The 20814-nt window shown below is 38.1% G+C and overlaps 1 protein-coding gene across 2 annotated transcripts in view; it reads right to left on the bottom strand.

Annotated features, from left to right (window-relative positions):
• Positions 1 to 8787: 8787 nt before the first annotated feature.
• The window catches only part of USP9X (ubiquitin specific peptidase 9, X-linked), a 102518-nt gene continuing 90491 nt past the window's right edge, over positions 8788 to 20814 (bottom strand). For both annotated transcript variants that reach the window (XM_010571355.1, XM_010571356.1), the window contains exons 39-45: positions 18921 to 19106; positions 17002 to 17222; positions 15839 to 15927; positions 13071 to 13227; positions 12347 to 12559; positions 11805 to 11900; positions 8788 to 10372 (exon numbers count right to left, since the gene is read on the bottom strand). In XM_010571355.1, the coding sequence (XP_010569657.1) occupies positions 10238 to 10372; positions 11805 to 11900; positions 12347 to 12559; positions 13071 to 13227; positions 15839 to 15927; positions 17002 to 17222; positions 18921 to 19106 (1097 nt within the window). In that variant the 3' untranslated portion in view covers positions 8788 to 10237. The remainder of the gene's footprint in view (positions 10373 to 11804; positions 11901 to 12346; positions 12560 to 13070; positions 13228 to 15838; positions 15928 to 17001; positions 17223 to 18920; positions 19107 to 20814) is intronic.

Raw genomic sequence — 20814 nt, 5'->3', positions numbered from 1 at the left:
CTGGCCTCTGCGTGGGCCGAATGGAGCGCCAGCCACCCGGGGCAGGCAGAGGGTTCAGCTGAGCAGGGCAGCGGCTCCTTCTGAATTTACACTGTAGAAACTGGAAGTTAAACAAGACAGGGGCACTGCGAAGAAGGAGGGCGTCTGCCTCTACCACCTTGGCTGGCACGATCCTCAGTGTAGGCTTATTACGTTCAAACAACAAAAACGTGGTGCAAACACAGCAGTACCCAGTGGGACGGTAGTCAGACAATCGATAAATCAAGAGCATTTTGTCACTGGGATCTGGTGTATTTAACCACGATCTACGGCTGGTCCTGGGATTCACGGGTGAGAGATTTACCATGCAGTGAAGTAAACCATTTGGAAATAGCCCCTCTTATTTCCAGCCTCGGTTGGCATCGCCTCCGTCGCGCAGCACGCTGCTCTCCGGGGTTACGCAGCTCAGGTCCCACTAAAGCCATAAAATGCCAATAGAAGAAATTAAAGCTCGAGCATCCCCCCTCTGCCCCCTTCCCCTGCGTCTGCACGAGGGACCGGTCCCCCCCCAGCAGCCAGCAGGGTGGTCGTGTCCCCCCCCCGGCTCTAAAACCCCCTTTCTGCTAAGAAGTTGCTGACCTCGGAGAGCAGGAAAGAGAACTGCTAACCTGGTGGTGAGGTGGACGGACTTCTGAGCTCCTAGCTGTACTGAAGAAGCTTTAATACAAAAATACTTTTGAACCTAAGTTAGCAGAATAAACACAAACCATGTTCAATAGAAAACACGTGGCTTCCTTGCATGGTCTTGTGCTTCTCCTACCCCTGTAACTCATTGTATGCTTTTATATTCACTCCTAGTAGTTATATTTTAGAAGTATAGCACATTCAGCAACCTCTTGCTCAAACCAGCTGTTCTTATCAGCATGACAGACTACACAATTGATTTGCTTATATAGTTTATATCCATGACACTTACTTCATGGTTGAGCGTCTCAATTCCCAGCCCTAGCACTGCACAGAGGACATGAGCTACTATACATATAGTCAAGCTTCAAAAACTACAGCCGTGCTTATTATTAAAATAATATAAAAAAAAAAATCTCCTGTAAAGATTAGCATGGTTACAAGGACATCACAAATCTTGAAATGAAGCAAATTCTGTTTCAAAGAAAGACGTTAAGCGTTCATGCAGGAATTTCAATGGTTATTTCCAGTATAAGGCTTTGTTTGCTAAAAGGAAAAAAAAAAAAAGATACGTACCAGTGAAGCACTAAAAATCTTCCTTTAGAAGGGCTTCAATTTTCCACCTACCAAAAGACCAAACAGCATTTTCTTTATACTTTTTTGAGGGCGTATTGGGAATCACCAAGTCCTACCTAAGCATTGACATGTATCAGAAGTTCCTTCATCATAACGCAACACCCTCGTTAATGTTGTTATCCCTTTCCGACCTACTGCTCCACCGCTATCTCAGCGGCCTGATGGCTGTTGCACAACCAGCCAACGCGACTTGCGCTGAGACACAGACGGTAGAAGCACGACTCCATCCAGAGATGGGCAAGGCTCACCTCTCCAGCGCTTCCCACACCACCATCTCCCAGTCTTACTGGGACACCCGCAAACTGACCGCCCGTCCCGGATAAATCCCAAGGGGGCTGCATTTCTGGAGGATCAACAGCCTGCGACACACCAGCGCAGGGAGGGAGGAAATACAAAGGGAGATGCAAGGAAACCCTGTAAGGTAGAAAAAGGTCAGAGCAAATCCACCCAGAGAGTTTTTGCAAAGAGAAGAGAGGGAAACAAGCTTCAGCGACAAGACTATAACGCTGACTGTTATGTTGAAGTCACCAAGTAAGCGAGTGTCAAAACCAAGAGAAACGCTTTGGGCCGTATTTTCAGCTAATGTAAAAACCACAGGAGCCCAAATTCTAAAAGGTTTCAGGGGGTTGGGTGATCGATAAATCATTACATATTTCACGGTCTCCACAGAAGTTAAATTAAAAATTGGCTTTTCTGTCCTGTGGCATTAACGAATTCTCAGAGAGAAGTGTGAGAACAGAACACATTCGTGGGAGTCGCTTTATGTCTTTGCCGTCTTCATCAAAAGCTTTCTTCTCCCAGTTTGCAACAACATCCCAACTGGTAATGATTTACTGGGATACATCCAAATTTTATCTTGAATTCTTATTTTTCCTAACATGTCAATTCCCAGAGAATTCACACACACATCCACTCAGATGGGTTACATCAACGGAACCGAGCTACGATAAACCCGGGTGTCACCTGCTTCCAGGGATGTCCTTTTAAATTGCTTTTTATTCAATGTCAGTACTACAAATTCCCAGTGATTTGCCATTATTTTGTATTTTCATTTACGTGTCTTCAAAGCCAGTGCCAAGAGCAAACACAGTAAACCAGAGGTTTCCATTAGCTCTCCATTACACCCACTTCAAATTCCTTTTACGTGATGGCCCTTGCTCTGCTAGAGCAAAGCAACTGGGTCATCGGCACATTAGGAAAACACAGACAAGAGCAGCTATCCAGCAGCCTGCATCGGCTTTGGACAACCTGGAATGTGAAAGGCCACCTGTCCCTGGAATTGCCACTCGGTACCCAAGAGAGGCAAGTGCAATTTACAGAAGCCTTTGGCCCTCAGCAGGCATGAAGGTGGAGTGACCCCAGGAACGTTCCCGTGCAGCCAGCTCTTCTCCAGCGACTACAGCGCAAACGAGTCGGTCCTTATGTGCTAGAACAGATTCAAAGGCAACAGCGAACCTGGCTACCTTCCCGAGTTGAGGACACCCCAGCTTTATTTCCCTGTCGTCATCACAGCGAGTCTCTTCCATCGACAACTTCGTTATATTGTATTTTAATAAATTCAACACAAGAGTCCTCCACTAGCCCATTCTTCAGTTAAGTCCACATTTTATTTATGGTTTGCTGTTGGTACTTCAATCAGATTTATATATACATAATCTAAAACCTACATCAAAATCATGTTGACTGCTCTGAAGACCGAGAGAAATGACACGATTGAAGTTTTCTTCCACAGCTATATGGTAAGTCTACATTCCCACAGCAGTTTTTTGGTTCAGGTTGCCGAAGCGTTCAGAAAGCCAACGCCAGGTCTCTCTGACTCGGAGTGGGAGGGTTACACAGTTCTCTTTCAGCATTTCAGTCTTACACACAACCACGGTAGCAATCGGAAACATTTCTTTCTAGATAAACACCTGGGTTTATCTGCAGAATACTGGCTTTTCACATTCTGACATCTCTCCCTTTCTAAACCCTCACCATATCAACATAGCTAGAAACAGACACACCTCCCTGCGGTTGCATTATTGGAACAATATTAGTTGCGAAAGGATTTTATGCTACTTCACATGGGTAAGGAGGTAGCACGAGAGACTAAGTAGATGTGTTTGTGAGTCCACGCGGTGCCACCTGAAAAAACGCCAGTTCCTTCATTTTGATGCAATCATACGTACCTACTCTTGGAGTCGCGTTTCAAATGATTTCATACACGCCGAGAGGGAGGCAGGGACTGCCCTGTGCCGGCCCGGCAGACAGCCTGACCAGGTATTTCTGCACCCGTATTGGCCTGACCCAGAAGAAACTCACGCCGCTAAAGCCACTTACCGGCACATCAGCCTGCAGCGGCTCGGCAATGAACGTCAAGAGGTAGAAAGTATTAACAGAACAAGCTTGCGAAGCCTCTCGCTCAGCCCGCTTCCTGCCTGTATGTGCTCAGAGGCTTCAACTCGGTACAGATCTTAGAGAAGAAAAATAATAGAAAATGCTTTATATGCCACTTAATCAACTTGCTGCTAGAAATCTATTCTGCGGTGCTTGGGGAAGCCCATGGTTCAGAAGAGCTCACAGCGGGAGGGCTCACACTCAGCTGCTGCCAGTGAGCCCAGGCAAAGCACACTCACCATTTCCAGTTCCCCAGGGATTCCACATAGCATGACCTCTCTCCCTTCAGTGAATTATTTCAATTTCCGCTATGTCACCTGTTCTTAATCACGCAGCAGGACAGGCGGATGGAATCTGTGAGTATCATTAAGTCTTGAAGACCTAGTCTTCACATTCCTAAGCTTTTAAATTTGCTTCCAGAAGACTAAGGACTCTAAAGCACCTACCAGATATTTAAATACAATCAAGTATATTAAGAAGTGTCCAAGTTTTCAATCAGCCGCCTTCTCCAAAGTAGATTCCAGTGAGACCTACCATTTTTATTCACCTGTAGAAACTAACTGTTGAAGATAGAAAATGAAGCAAAAAAACCCCCCAACCACCCCAAAACCCAAACAAAAGCCAATAAGCTACAAGCTATTTGAATTCAAGACTGCCGTCAGTAGCATGAAACTTCCATATCCCACATAAATTCTGGGAAGATTTAAGAGATGACAAAGCCCACCTGGTCAAGGCTGTGGCTGCAGCTACCACACTGTAAAATGTAAAAGGCTCCAGTTTGGAGAGCCAGGTTCTTTTGTAGCAGCTAACAGCAAAACAGCAGGTGTAGGTAGAAAAGGAGGTAAAAAACATCACGGCAAGGGAAGGGATTTGATTCCAAGAAAATACAAAAATATTAAATAGAAAATGATCCTGGCAATCCAGAGTGAGAAACTTGGTAAGAAAGAATCAGAAGAAATGATGGACAGGAATTTAGGAGTGATGGACAAGAACCGAGCAGCATTTCAAGAAATAAAGCTACAAAAAAGGCCAATACCTTTAAAAGCTGTATCCACAGAGGTATCATTACAGAAAAGGAACATAACTGCTCATTTAATGGCTCAGGTGAAACCACACTTGGGAAGCATTCATCCAGTCCTGGTCATTGTACAAAAACAGAAACAGCACATCACGACAATGAAAATGTGGATTAGGGAACTGTCTTATACGGGAAAAACATTTAAAGATTTTGCTCTGGTAAGGACTAAAAGGGACATAACTGCATATGCATCAGGAAGCTGCAAACTATGCAGCTGACACTGCTTAGGGCAATATAAACCAAATTACTGGAATAGCAGTTGTAAATTAAGAATAAAAATTAACATTATCAGACATTTTAAATAGTACAGAGACAGAGAAGGAGGGAATGATCTTATTTTCCTGCACTGCATGATTTTCTACGGTTAGATTTTGGATTAATTCATAGAACCTTTTTTCCTTTTTTCTCCTATTTTCATTATTCATGGTTAGCTCATTGTTAAAAATTAGAAGACATTTGCACATTATTTTGACCACTGAAGAATGACACTGTCATTTCAGAATTGTGCTGATGTAATTAAGGCTATATTGAATTCTTCCAAGAAAACAGCCCGTAGGTCAGTTTTATTATCAAAAAGTGGCTTTAAAGAATTCTAAAGCTAAAAAATACAGAGTTGGGTATTTAAAATCCGATTAAAAGTTAGCCCTTATTCAGGAGAGTGTTTTTCTTCTTCAGAAACTGCTTCTCCCACACCCATTCTGATTTCATTGTCTGCAAATAAGCGTAAATAAAACAAGTAAGATAGATAGCTGTCTTTGTGCCACCTGCTGACTTATCTGGCTTGATCTCTGCAACACATCACCAACTTCAACTCTTACAGTGCTGAAATCAACAGGACTCATACAAATGCCGTTGAAATCCATGGATCCACCACAGCTTGCATTGTAAAATCAGATCACAGGATGAGGATCTCTGAATTTAGGTGCTGGAATCTACATCAACACACTTCTGTGAACAGCCTACCGTAACAGACACTACAGGGGCAAGACTGAACACTTGCTCTTGTAAAAAACAGACAAAAGAATGGCTACTGGACATTTTAAAACAGTTAGTCCAAGGGAAATTTTTATACCTCAGAAATAAAAGGACATTTATAGTATGAACCTTAAGAAGTTACATAGTGTAAAAAGTGACAGTGCTCAGATTGGGTTAAAGCCCTTCTAGTGCAGTACAGCTGTCTAGTCTGTAACAGAGGGCAAGTCTCAGTGTAAATGAATGGATTAACATGACAATCCTCAAAGACCAATAGAAGGAAGGTATAATGAACCCTGGAACAGTATGGAGGGCATATATAGGACGTGTTGCTTGTGCTGCTGCTGCTGCACAGCAACCTTTGCTGCACTAGTGCAGACCGATTCTAGCTGCAAGCCAGAAAGAAAATGCTCTGAGCTTTCAAGAGCTCTGTTTGCTGTCATCCTCCTCATGAGACCACTTGCAAGAGGAACAGAAATCATGCAGAAGGATGCAGCTGGGTTTCTTTCACCTTGCTTTCTGTTTACTGTAGTACCACTGTGCAGCATGCAGTATTTGCAAGACGGTTCCTACTTCTCCCCCAGAAAGCCTCTTTTGTCTTGCTCTAGACAGAAGGCAGGTTTAGACTTTATCCCCAAGACCTCATGGCTGTCTGAGAAGTGTTATCATGAACACGATGGAGAGCACAGGAGGTAAGAAGACGAGGAGCCAAAGCTACTGTTGTCCCGATTGCACTGTGCTGGAGCAGGGCCACAAACGGGAAACTCCCACACCTGTCTTAAGAAAAGGTGGATTTGCAAGTGTGGACTAACGAGGTTTAGCTAAGATATTTAAACACTTAATTGATTACTCTGCAAATTTCCTAACATGCCACTTCCTCTAATTTATACAGTTAGTCTTTAACTTTCATTTGAAGTTAAATTCATTGCATTGAAAGCCTCACTGCAATGCCTAGTAACCGAAACACAAGCCAACAAAAACATTGAGCCACTTTGCCTTGACATAGTTTATCAGCCTATTCATTTCTGGCAAAAGACTCAGAGGTAGACAAAATTTATTGAAACCAAAAATGAAGAAAATTGCTACGGCAGCCTATTTCTGCCCATTATAGCTTTGGCAGAATGGCTCATCTCATTCCCTCCTGGAACTTAGGAAACATATAGAAAGTTTTGGAACCGTAAGTGCTTTTTCATGATACATATGCTAAAACACACAAGCTAGGCACAACAAAGTGGCTGAGAAGGCATAATAGCAATTACTGTTACACAATTTTTTCATGTTGTCTAAAGTAAAGTTTCACTCTGGAAAAAAATATGAAATGTCATTGTGGAATTTAATTTCTTTCTGGCTCAATTTCAGCAAGATACACGAGCTTTAAAAATAGAGAACTTAATTTTTCAGAGCTGGTAGTTAGCAGGGAAAATAATCTGAAAAGTTCCAAGTCAAGCAGAATCCTTTTCTGCTTGTTCATCACCACAAAATCAGGTTCTGCATGGCAAATAAGCTTTGACTGAACCCTGTGCAATCTCATTGTTGTCAATGGGATAACACAGGTGTAGGTGACCAACTCTGTGACCAAAACTTACTACATTTACAGATACACAAATAGTAACTGAATTCCTTTCATATATGGCTGTACTGTTTTTTTTAATAACAGCAGCAAGTGTTAAAAGCTTATTTTAGTCACTAAACAAGCACAATCCAAATGTACAAGAGGGAGAAATTATGCATAGTAAGGTTATGCATTTCCCCCTAGGTCAAACTACACATTAACCACCATATAACATCACCTATAAATCTTCAGTTTCTATGTATTTGATGTTACATTGCCAGGAACATTAGTAATTGCTTTACTATTTACTGGCTCATTTTATGGAAGACCAGAGATACCCTAGTTACTGTTCTATACAGAAAACAGGACTGAAATTAGTGATGGGGGAATTAAAACTTTAGGCACTTTGAGGACTACTATTTTAAAGTGTGCCATCAACAATGAGGTACTGTGTATCGCCTGAAAATGACCACTGCCAAAATGCTGTGACAGTAACATGCACATGAAACTTTTTGCTTGTACAATATTTGTTAAGTACAATTCAAAATTGTTTTGCCCAGAGTGAAGAAAACATTGCACCTTTTACTGTAGCTATCCGTTTAAAAGCAGCAACTGCAACAAACAATAGAGGCTATCTTTTTTCAAAGTCACAAAGATGCACAATATTCTCAATTTGCTGCCTGAAAAACAACGGCCACTGCAGTCATTCTCAGTTCAGGGACGGGGTGTGTATGACTGAAGAGAGTCACAGCCTTAAAGTGTCACAGGTTTGACATGTCTACAATCATTGCAAAAGCAAACACATTTGGCAAGGCTGAACTAGCACATTACATATTTTACCTACATAGTAAAAAATACATAATAATCCCCTCTGAAATAGCTTAAGAATTACTGGTCCAAATAAATATGAACTGTTTCAACTTGAGTACTCAGGGTGGAATTTTTGAGTTAAAACCTCCAACAAGCATTCCCAAACATAAACGGGAACACTTTATCCAAATTTACTAAGCCCAGGTAAAATGGTTTTACTAAAAAACTATGAAAAAATCTGAATTAACTTGAGCACTAGGGAAAACATGGAAGCATAAAAGTGATCATCACTACACAGCATATTCAAAAATCTGTGTGTCTTCCTTACTATACTAAATGCATAAGAATGCACTTGTGACCGAATTTTCCTCTCTTCATTTCAAGACTACCGACCTTTAATTTGATAAGCAGCTTTGCTTCTATCAGCGCATTTGTAAAAAACACCATCAAGCTTGTGCTCATTAAATATATATATGTATATATAAAAACATACAAAAAGTACAAGATAAATCACATTAAGAAACTTTTACAGTGTAATTGTCCTGATTATTTTATTCTTAAGGGCCAAATTTTTTTGTGCACAGAATCTCAATGTGACTGTTCCAGAATTCAGCATAGTGCCACTGCACAGAATTCACCTTTCTGTGCAGTCCATTAAAAAAAAAAAACCAAAAAACAACACACACCACAGGACAAAACATTCTTCTTAAATCAAATTCTATTTGTGAATTCAGCAAAATAATTTCTATAAAATAAAACAGCAAAATATTTAAATAGTATAGGGTGGGCTGTATCTGTTTTGCAGGGGTATTTGGTTTTTAGACAGGTTCCAAAAAAATTACACACATTCAAGTTACCAATTTTCATTTAAATACAGTATTTACTGATGCGTTTCTTGAAGTCTTTAAACAAATGTTTATTCTGGAATAGAGATACCTCAGAATTGTATTTGACTAACCAGTAGTTTCTTTTATAATTAAACCCTGCTTCTAATGTTAAGATTTCCTGTATAATGGATAAAGAGCTAAGACAATTCTCGCTTTCAAGTAGAACTGTGAACGAGCAGAAAACCAGCAAGTTAACTTGGTGCAGTGGCACTCACAAGTACTGTGTGATTTTGTTGACTTCCACTTCACTGGGATGCAGTAGAAGGAAAGTGTTAGAAGTTCATCTAATAAGCTCTACCAAAGAAACAAAACAAGCACACCAAATACAGTCTATTATGCTCCAGGCATCCTGGCATAGCAGATTTTTGCATATTTGTTTTAAATCTTTTAAATTCCTATTACTGAAAACTAAGTGTTCTTTATCCCACCCAGAGACAGAACTGTCAAACATCAGATGTGAGGAACATATGTGAAACTGAAAACCACTTGTTTGTCACATTTTCCCTCCCCATTTTATAGTCTAGGTGTAAGAAGAAAAAGTTCTGAGCAATACAGTTGTCACATTGGGACAACTGCTGTCACTTTTTTCCCCCCCCTCATTGGCTACACTAACTTGGTGTGAAGCCATGCTAAATGTTACAGCATAACTATAGCTTCAAAGTGATTAACCTAATACCAGAATGAAAAAGGCAATGAAAAAAGATCTAGAAACAATGTTACATCACCAATTTTCCACATCAACCAAATAATTAAAAGGTTACCAGCCATTACGTTGCTCATAGTAAAATCGACTCCAGTGGCAAAGAATTAACATGAAACTATTTTTGTGGTTGACATGGATAGGCTTTTTTGTAAAGGAGTTGATCCGACTGCCATGAGGCAGGCAACACTGGTTGCAGAGCGCAGCAGATATATCAAGAAATTATTTTTTTGTTTTTGTAGATCTGTGAGTCTCATCAAGACAAAAAAAATGTTTCTTGCTCAAGAATTAACAGTCAAACATTAATATACTATATACACCTTTGCCATTTACACATTAGCATCAGGCCATTTATTACAAAACACTATACACTTTCCACTGCAGGCGGGTTATATATTGACAGCAATTTTCTGCAGATAAGACAGTGAATAGACTCTCCACTCCATGTTGATTAGGAATAGTTTTTCTAGTTTTAAATATTAGCCAGACACAGAGAAAGGTTGGACTGTAAGGCCTGGGTGCACAGTCTTGATGGAGCAAGTTAATTGATTATGTGCATTTCACTAATCTTTTGTCTGAGGCGGGGAAACTTCTTCACTGCCTTCATAATTTTCTTGTGCTCGTTGCCCAGTTCGCTGAGGGTTGTTCATATGATGTGCTGCCGGGCCTGTATATGGCTGTCCATGCACGTGGTTATTCTGTAATAAAGCATGAACATTTTAAAGGGACATTAAACTTGTCAGCTGTTTCCTGACTAGTTACTTGCTTTTTCCCCTTTACATTCAGACTATTGAAAAGTATCCTCAAGCACACTGAACTTCTCATGTAGTAATACCTAAGTGAACACACATCATGGTTTCTTCAGTCCTCTGAATCACATCTTTCACTTACCTTTTTAATTTACAGAAGGTAAACAAACTCTGAACTTGTAAAGATAAAAGGGTTAGTTAAAATAGTAATCTCAGCTTTTGAATAAGTTACATGCAAAGCAAAAGCAGAAAGAAAAAAAAAAGATGAAGAAAGGCTGCCTATGTGCTGCGAACATTAAACTGTGCACATATTTTATCAACAGATTGAACCAGCTTGAATTTTTTTCCTACGACAATGGAAAAACCATACCTGTATTTATGCAGCATACTTTAATTTTTAAGAGGGAAAACTTTAATGTTACAGAACTGAATGAAATATAAAACCAGTACTTTTCTGCAGATGGCTCTGCCTCAATTTAAAAAGTCATACACACATCTGGCAAATGAAAACGTCTCATCTATCTACTGTTCATCCAAGTTTAACGAACTGTGGAGAAACTAGGAATATAAGGATTGTGTGTGTTAGTGAGAAATGCCATCTCTTGCAAGGAAGTGAACACATCACACAGCTAATGGTGAGGTTACAATACGTGTCTGAACTCAGGAGCTCAGAAAGGAGTGGGAAAATCTGCATGACTTACTAACTGCTCTGCTGAAAACACCAAGTAAGGAAAGCAAGATGGAGGGAAAATGGGTTTGGGCAGGAAAGGAAATTAAATTAGCAGATTTGGAATATATAAAACGAATTGGAACAAAAAATGGCAAATAAGTGGTGGATCTACTAACTTAGTCAATTCAGTAAAAAACCTGGTTAGTATTTCTTTCAGATCTGGCTTTCCACTGAAAGATATTAACAAAGCAGCCTTTTAGCATATAAGCAGATTTAGATATCAGCGTTCATAGCATAAGTTGTATGTAACAAAGTCATGTGCATTTTTCTGAAAGCCTTTCAATTCCCCAAACTGAAATTCAGGCCTTGAGGCTTGATTTTTTATGTAAAAACAAGAAAGCAACTCACAAAATATTATCAATGTCAGTGAGTATGACAGAATCAAATTCAGTATGCACAAGATGGTGATGACATCTGTCCCCCTGCTCCTTCTATGGACGATTAAATCCTGATCTGGTAACATTAAAATTCTCACCTGAAACTCTGATGGTGAAAGTGTTCCTAGCAAAACGGAGGTGTATCTTTATTCCTCCAAGTGTGATATTTGACAGTAACATGCTTCTGGCTAAATGCCTATAATTTAAGTTACCATAAATGCTAAAAAAAGCTAACCTGGAACTCTGAATAAGTGGTTCAACTCTGAGCTTTTACCTGTTGATACTGAGAACCAGGTGAATGGGGATACAGTGGGGCATCTTCAGGTGGAGAAGACTCATGTTCATCTGGGGCATCAGGATCATCTGGTTCCTAAAGTTTGAAAAGAACTTTTAATTTACTTAGGTAAAACATATTACAACTATTCTATCCAGAACCAATCCTACATGCAAGTGGTTGTTTCAGACATGCTCGGAGAAAAATTCCACCCCACCACGTGACCCATAGCTTGTATTGTACTACATAAAAATACCCACTATCAGTGAATTATTGGAAAAACAGACCCATTCATTATCTACCTTAAATGGTCAATTTCAATTCTACACTGCTAATTCTTTAAGTGACAGATGTCTACAGAAACAGTAATAAAAATAGGCACAGGAGCATGTAACTGAAGCCAACAAAAATAGAAAGCCATATTTGTAAAATACTTATAAAATATGTTACCTCTATAATGACCAGAGACTGTTGCTAAGGTTAATTATTTTATAGAAGCACTTTACTCGAATTTTTTACCAGCAGTCAAATTAATTCTTTACCTCCTCTGGGCAGAGTTCACAAGCTTTTGCGAGAGTCATTCTAGCACTGTGCGATCTCTCTAGGAAGTAGCCATTTGATGTTTCATTGCTTTGTATTGGTGGAGACCAGTTATTATAGGTGTACTGGGGATTGCCAGTGTATGGTCTACGCTCAAGCTCATCTCCAAGCCATTCTACTGCCCAGGTCCATTTTCTCTTCAAATCTCCATTGCTCTGCCGATGGAAAATTAACGATTCAGGATTATTTTCTCTATTCTTCAAAATATTTCTATTTTTCCCTTCCTATACATCAGCTATCAGAGAACAGACCACCAACACATACGCTGCTGTTTATAAAAGACTCCTTGAAATATCCTGTTTTGCACAAAGAAAACTTCAAATTTGAAATGAAGTCTGTGGATTTGCAGCTGCACCACAGAATGACGAGTGCAAGCTTAACCAATTGCTCTCAATCTCATATATTGACCTTCTGACATAGGAATGTTCAAATGAATTGTACCTGTAAGTTGTAATTTCATCAAAGTGATGAAAACTGAATAATGGTGCAATGGTGGTGGGGGTTTTTTTGTGTCTGTTTGTTGGTTTTTGATTGTTTGGTTGGGGTTTTTTTTGTTGGTGGTTGGGTTTTTTTATGGTTGGTTTGGGGTTTTTTTTTGGTTTTTTTTTTTTTTTTTTTACACAGAACTGGAAAAAAAGCAGCAAGAAACAGAATGAAAGGTATCACCTGAAGGATCTGGTAGGCTACAGGACAGTTGCTGAAGAGAGCTACCATGCACTTTATACACTGGTAAGCTCTTTTCTGATAATGATTCTTAGAGCGCTGAATGGTGTCAAATAGTCCATCCCTGTCATCCGGGATTCCCTTAAGTGCATTGTGAATCCTACAAAAACAAAAAAAAACAAAAACAAACAACAAACAAACCAAAACCCCAAAACTTCAAGTGTTAGAGTTTTAGTATTTGAATTAAAGCTTCACTTACAATGTAATTACAAAAGGGATAGTTCATATTCTGACTTCTGCTTTTAGTAAAGAGTTTTGGTTTTTTTTAAATCAGAAAACTAACTTGACACATCATACACATAACTTCTAATTTTAGCATGTTTGGTAATACTTAAACTCTCTGAATGAGATATACAAAACATGTAAGTATGATTAATTCTAATCACAGTAATCAACTTTAACTGGTTAATTTTTATTACTTATTTTTAAAATAAACTCCATTTATAAAATAGACCTGTTAAACCCAATAGGTGCTCACAGAATTGGAACAGTTAAATCCTCAACAGAATGGTTACTGAAATTATAGTTATGCTTCTCAAAGATACACTCTTTTAGATGCAGTTCCTCTGAAGAGGAATGAATGGTGCATGTTTGTGCACGGGGGTAAGGGACTTGGACATTCCCTGGAACTAAGCCCACTTTTTGTGCCTTCTGCTCTTGAACAAGGGGTAGAGGAATTAATTGCCACCCTGAAACTGTGCAAGAACTGAGAATTGACATACTTTTAACTTTGAAAAAAAGTCAGAGGAGGGCATGGAACCTATACTGATGTCTCGAAGAGCTACACTCATTGCAGGAAAAGCAATTGCCCTCTTTCCTTACAGCCCCAGCAACAGTCAGTGTATAGACTCCAGGCAGCTGGCAACCTAGGCTCCATCTGTAAAGTGGTGATGAGCTTTACTTCAGCTGATTTAACTGAATGGTACTTGTAACACTATTATCTGAAACTTGGCACCTCAAACTTGGCACCTGAACTTCTCAAATCAAGAGAAATTTATGAGAGTGGATCTGATGCCAAAGAACAGCAGCATCCATCTCACAGTACAAGAATACAAGGAGCACTGAAAGATGCACACTGTCTAAGATCAGATGTTTGTTTTCTAAGAGTTAGACGATATTACCATTTACTATGGACAGTTACACTATTTGTTGTTTTGTGGTGGTGTTCTTTGTTTTGTTTTGTTTTTTAACAAGACGACAAAGATCATTAAAATTCTGTGATTATCACAGCAAAATCAAGAACCGGACAAAGACAAGTACTTCAAGCTACTGCCAGAAGTGGAAGCAAGAAAACAGAGGATGACTGCAGCTGGCCACTTAATACCCCTCTGCTGAAGCCTAACACAATTCCAATGAACACTGCTATTCCTGAGGCTGCAACCTTGAAGTGAAGTACATCTCCAAGTATAGTGAAAGCCATACTACACCGTTCAACCTCCTTCTTACCCCATTATTTCAAACACTGCACTATCCCAAACAGCACTTCCATGATTCCTCACCTGCATTTCCACCCTAAAATACATTATTTTACTTCACATCTACTAAAGTATGCCCAACCTCCAGCATTCTGTGGACTTAAAGACATCTTATGGAAGTATTTGTTTATCAGGAAGAAAATAGAAACAAACTGCATTATATATGCATTACATATACATATATATGCAAAACTCAAAAGCTTATCTATAAAGGGTATTCTCATCCCTTACCTAAGCTGTAATTCCTATAAAGAAAATGAAGAAAACCCTCCAACTCAGTCTTCATATTTTGGAGTGTGGTAAGCCAGACCACCATCTTCTCTTAGAGCATCTTCTAAAGTAAGGCTAGACAACTGATAAAATCCTAAGAGCGCAGTCTACTTCTACAGGTTAAGTACAAGTTCACTCCAATACCCTTATTTGAGTAAGAGCACACTTGCCATGTACTCTTACTCAAAGTGTCTTAAGTGTCATATGAGACATGGTTGCAAATGATTTATTAAATCCAATACTATCTATATTCACTTATTATGAAACAGTGACATTTTGAAATATTGACAGGTAGCATGTTGATGACACTTATTTTGTGTTACCTCACCTACTACTACTTCTTTATAAAACTTCTGAAAAATTGACTGTTTTCTCAAATAGTCAGTATTTGCAATAATTACATTTTTTAAATCTCGACCTTCAAAAGCCTTATTCTGTAGACATACAAAAATCAGGTTTGAAACTGGATGAATATTTAATATATTGAAGTTAAAATTCTTTTGAAATGTGATCACATAGACAATATTTATGTATGAGATATGCTTTTCTCCCAAGTTCACACTTTATGCATGTCTTGGTATCACTACTACAACTGATACGCTTCTTAGTAAGACCAGGCTATCATTGGACCCTCAATGAGATGTTTCTAAGAATCAGTCTAAGCACCTCACAGTGAATACCAATGAGTTTAGCCTAAATGGCACATTCTCTTGTATGTGAAAAATATTGGGTTTATAGGACTAAGTAGCAAGTTTCTCAATGGTAAGGAAGGTCAAGGTGAAAAATTGTAGATTTATCTCAAAAATGAGATAAAAGTGAAAAAAAAAAAGCTGCATTCCTGTATTTTAATTTTATATATATATTTAAAACAAACCTCTTGAAAGGCTTAGCAACAGAACCACTGGGAAAAAAAAGCTGTACAAAACACAATAATCTTGAATTATAAAAAGACAGGTAAATACGAACCTGTGAGTTTGCCAAGAGTCCTCAATTAATAGGATTTGCAGGAGGAGATCCAAATAAGGTCGAAGCTCGTATGTATATGAATATGCAACCTTAAAAAGTAAAAACACAGAGACATAAGAAAGCACTTCTTGAAGCATGCAGATTACATGGTGCAATACAAGAACACAATTCATTTGAAGGGAAGTTTACTGTAATTTAAATGATATTTCAAGATACAATGCATATTTTAAAAAAAGTTAATTGTGTCAGGGTTTTGGGGGTGTTGTGGTTTTGTTGGGTTGATTGTGGGGTTTTCTGTTTGTTTGGTTTTTATTTAAATATAGTAGGTTTTGTAAAGGACAAAATGTTTCCTCATGAGTTTCTAACACAATTTTCTGAAGCCCCGAGCATGAGATGCTGAAGAAGCTACCTTAAAAAAATATCTTTAGAAAAGCAAAATTAAAAAAAGGATATTTTTCACTGATACTGCTACTTCAGACAGTACATTCAAATGTTATCTTCAAAGGTTATAATAAAATGTAAAATATATGGCTAGCAGACTATCAGTGAAGTGATTTTTATCATGATTCCTTCTAGTGCGAAACAAAAGGACATTGAAAAATGTGATGTTTACGTGGAAAAAAAAGGGTGAATATAAAGATGAGTTAACAGAAGTAAAAAAATTTATTTGGAGTGGAAAAGCGTGGCTAACCTTACAGAGATTACAAAGGAAAACCAAAGATTCTTTCCTGAGTCTGAAGCCAAGTATGTTCTGCAGACTTGTAAAATGAACCTTACGAACATACTCAAAATAAATACAAGGGAGATCTTGGGAAATGATTCTAACTTTCCATGCAACGTAAGAAGCTCTTTTATGGATAATGACAGAAAAGCTTTAGGAAACGCTCTTGCAATATATAAAGACCACCTCAGTCTACTTACCTCCATCCTTAACATAGTGTTCCTAACTCAAAAAAGGTCAATTGCTTTCCTAAACTCATAAAAGGACTTCAATATGATGTACAGACCTAAGAGTGTAAATACTGACAGAGGATGCCATCTTAAGGAAAGTTTATCTATCAAGCACCTGTTCCATATTTGATACAACATTCCTAGATATAAATATAGAATCTTGCATCATACACGTTTATATTCCCATCTTTATTCTAGCTTTTTATTTTTACCTGCCAAAGAAGTTCACTGAGGACAGTGGAAGAAAACTGAGGATTCTCCCAACAGCAGAAACGAAGCAACTTGATGGTCTCTTCAGAGTTGCTGCAATCTTCAATAATTTTCTTCACATAACTAGTTCTCACAAATAAAATGTCTGCTACGTTCTGCTGAAGTGCCATTATAGGTTGAGATAAATTAGGATCACCATAAGGGTTGGCAAGTGGGGGATTACCTAGAATAAACAGTTATTACAGATGAAAAGGTACTGAAGTACTTTCAGTATAGACACAACAAAATATAAACTGGTTTAACTCATCAAAAAACAACAGATGGAGAAAAAAAATCCAACCCCTAACAGCTGATTTTCTTTGGAAAATACTATGTTATGAAATAACTAAGTTTTCTGATTGTGAAGCTTGACACTTGCTGCCTGAGAGAGCTACTTCTCCCTGTCAGATAAGATTATGCAGTGACAATCAAAGCAGAACAGCTGGAGATGTGTTCATATGCAAGAAGAGAAATTACTGAGAGTTTCCTCAGTGAAATCCTCTTATCTCCTGAATTTATCTGCTTTACTGCCTGTGTAACAGCCCAAATCTATCATATTTTAGGACACAAGGTCTATTTACTTCACCAGGCAATGGGAAAGAGTTCAGAAGAATACCTATGTCACAACAGTCCCGTCTGAATCTCTACAGTGTAGAGAGAAGTAATATACTCTTGAAAGAATAAAAATTAATGTCTTATTTAGCAAGCTTCATTTTGTATAAGGAAAGACTTGCTCCTGATGTTTCTAAATTTAGCAGTGTTTTGAGTTATTGTTTGAAGATGCCCAGAAGTCCAAGGGAGAACTTTTCTAGCTTAATATGCTGAAGCAAAAAATAACATTACTCTGCAAACAGTAATCATAATCAGTAGTCAGAGTAATATTCATACAAAGTAAGTTTCGTTAGTACAATGTTATGAATACAGCGAATATACAATTATTTTTCATAGGCAGAATATCTTTTCAGTTTAAGCCTCAAATAATGCAATGGAAACAAAACCAAATCAGTATTGCCAAATGGTTCTGAAGCTTATTATACCACAGTAAAATTTTCAGTTCATTAATCTTACTATAGCACATTCTAGCCTATTGACTTTATAGCCTGACACATCAAGCTGTAATGAGTTTGCCATTAAATAGCTTCTCTACAAATTCCTAATTAGGTTTTCTAAAAGAAGTTTAATAGAATGTGTACATGTACAGGCTATAAAGTCCACGTAGTCCTATATTCTGTCAGCATTTCTCAAAAATAACTGCACTCTATTCAACTACTGGAGATATTAATGATTTATACTGTGGTTGACCAATTTCTAGCTGATTCTTTATCTTTTATAAATTAAAGTGCTAGCTTCTGTTTGTCATCTTGACTGTGAACAAGCACCAAACCATTTTCAAGAGCTATCCACAACAATGCAAGATCTCTTTACTGATAAGCAGTATTAGTTATTTCAGAGCCTGCCACAATGTTTTTCCTGTACAGATTACTTTTGTACTGGTAACATGAAAATAATCTATTATTTTATTGCCTATTCAGAATCAAAAGATCTTTATGCAACTCTTTACAATGAGCTTAAACTATTCTAAAATAACTACTATTTTGTAACCAACAAACTACTACTTTACTACTCAGTTGTTTTCCTATATCTTAAGGAATAAGCCAAGAGGCACAAAATACAGAACAGACTTCTGTCTCGTGCTTTTTAGTATAGCAAATCAGTTTTACTTACGACAAAGAGATTTCTGTCTTTACACAAAAGGAGTTGCTAAACATAAAAGGCAAACATTTTTTCAGCTAAGCCATTTTACACTTAATAGCTAAATATGCACAACAGACATTTACTGATATATTCAATTAATCTAAGGAAAACTTAAAATTCACTATACCATTGATAGAAGACTGCATCCGTGATGACACATTGCAACAGCGGATCAGTTGTGACACAACAGTGTATAGCTTCCCCAGTTCAGCATACTGGTATTTAATTGGAGGACCTGGACCTTCATCCAGAGCCACAAGCATGAAGGTTGCAGGAACATTTAGTTTCAGAAGTTGCGTCTTCTCTGCTACACCTGGGGGGGGGGGGGGGGAAAAAAAAAAAATATCTTGTTTCTGGCACTGATAATACCTTTTTTTTTTTTAAAGAAAAATAACTACTGTTTACATGATTCATAACTTTTCAGTTGCTGGGTTTTATTATAACCATCATTTATGCTTTCTGAGGAAAAAAGATAATCAAATCAGTAAAGATGCACAAGAAAATTATGTTCAGCTGAAAAATCACATTGAAGGAGAGTTGTAAATGACTACAATTTCTTTACAGTGCTCATTAGCACTTTAGTAACCAGCATCTGTGTTAATAGCAAAGCATCAGAGAAGTCCTTTGGACAAAGAATTAATCTTTTTGTGAGGCCCAGGATAGGATGAACACCCCCCCAGTATACTTCATTATTCTTCCATTGTTTCCTAGATATACAATTTACAAATCTGAGACATTTCCAGCTGTGCCATACTATGCAGCAAGTGTAAATAAGAGTGACAAAATCAATTTAATAAAAAAAACAAAACGAGAAAGCCTCCAAAATCAACTAAAAACTCAACCAACCAAAAAAATCCAAACATACAGCTAGTTTCACTGCAAGAACACCTTACACATGCTACGCAAGTACTTACCAGTAAATTCGTTATGTCCCTTCTCATCTTGTATTCTGTTTCTCAATTTGGTTAAAAGTCATGATTTTTCATAAATTTCCAAGTTTTTTCTTATTCTGAAATACAACTGGACCTTACCTACCATCTTTCTGATAAGAAGGAGGAATCCAGATAGCCTTATTAGAGCTCTTCTACAGTATCTTTTTGATTGTTAGATAGTTTTGTAGTTACATGCTTTGTAGAACTAATCTCTCGCTTGCTTTGATGTGAACAATATACTATTTGATTTCTCAAAGTGTCAGACAATTTAATGTTTTTCACAGAACCTGGAGTGCTGCAGGAATGATGTATTGTGGCTTTTGCTGAATGAATGCTCTACATCCATTCAGAAGCCTTCAGTTAACAGTAGCAAGACAAGCACAACTGCTTAATACTTCCATGTTTATCTTTGCAGGGCAGATTGTGAAAATGATCAGACCCACAAATAAAATTTAGTTATGCCTTCCCGTCTGGCTTCTGAGTGCTTTCCTAGTCAGAGGCTTCAACTGCACTGACTGACCATGAAAAGCTAGTAAAGAAGAAAAGATAAGTTAGAGCAGAAGAATTGCATCTCTCTTCTCTGTAATGACATTAAGTCCACTCTGGGGGTCATGGTGGAACCCTGCTGACAGAGAATGCTTTGGTAGACAAAGTATATGAAAGCAACATACATTTTAGGTAAAATCAAATTAACGCAACTGCCTAAATTAATTTTACAGATAGGAAATTGAATTCCTTTGAAATTGTCTACCCACTTGAAAGAGCTTCCAGAACTCTGTGAGTGTCTGTGTCAATTCTGTGTGGAAATCCTGAAATAACTTCATTTGGACCGATACACTTGCTTAACACTTTAGCCACGAAGTAATCTAACAGAAACTCACATTTATAACTTGCCTGCATGAGCTGATAACCAGCAATGGCTGAGCTGCTCAGTATTACGGGCATTTTGTAAAATTTCCAGGGGAACTGGATCTCCTAGCTTCATACTACCTTACATAAAAGGATGAAAATATCTTGTATTAGAGTAAGAGGGAGAGTGTAATAGACTACCACTATGGAAGAATATTGTACCTTGTTTAGAACTTGCCG

This window comes from Haliaeetus leucocephalus, unplaced genomic scaffold (assembly GCF_000737465.1).
Source record: "Haliaeetus leucocephalus isolate CR32 unplaced genomic scaffold, Haliaeetus_leucocephalus-4.0 Scaffold317, whole genome shotgun sequence".
NCBI classification, from domain to species: domain Eukaryota; kingdom Metazoa; phylum Chordata; class Aves; order Accipitriformes; family Accipitridae; genus Haliaeetus; species Haliaeetus leucocephalus.
Note: the sequence above shows the minus strand (reverse complement) of the source record. Positions and strands in the feature narration are given on the sequence as shown.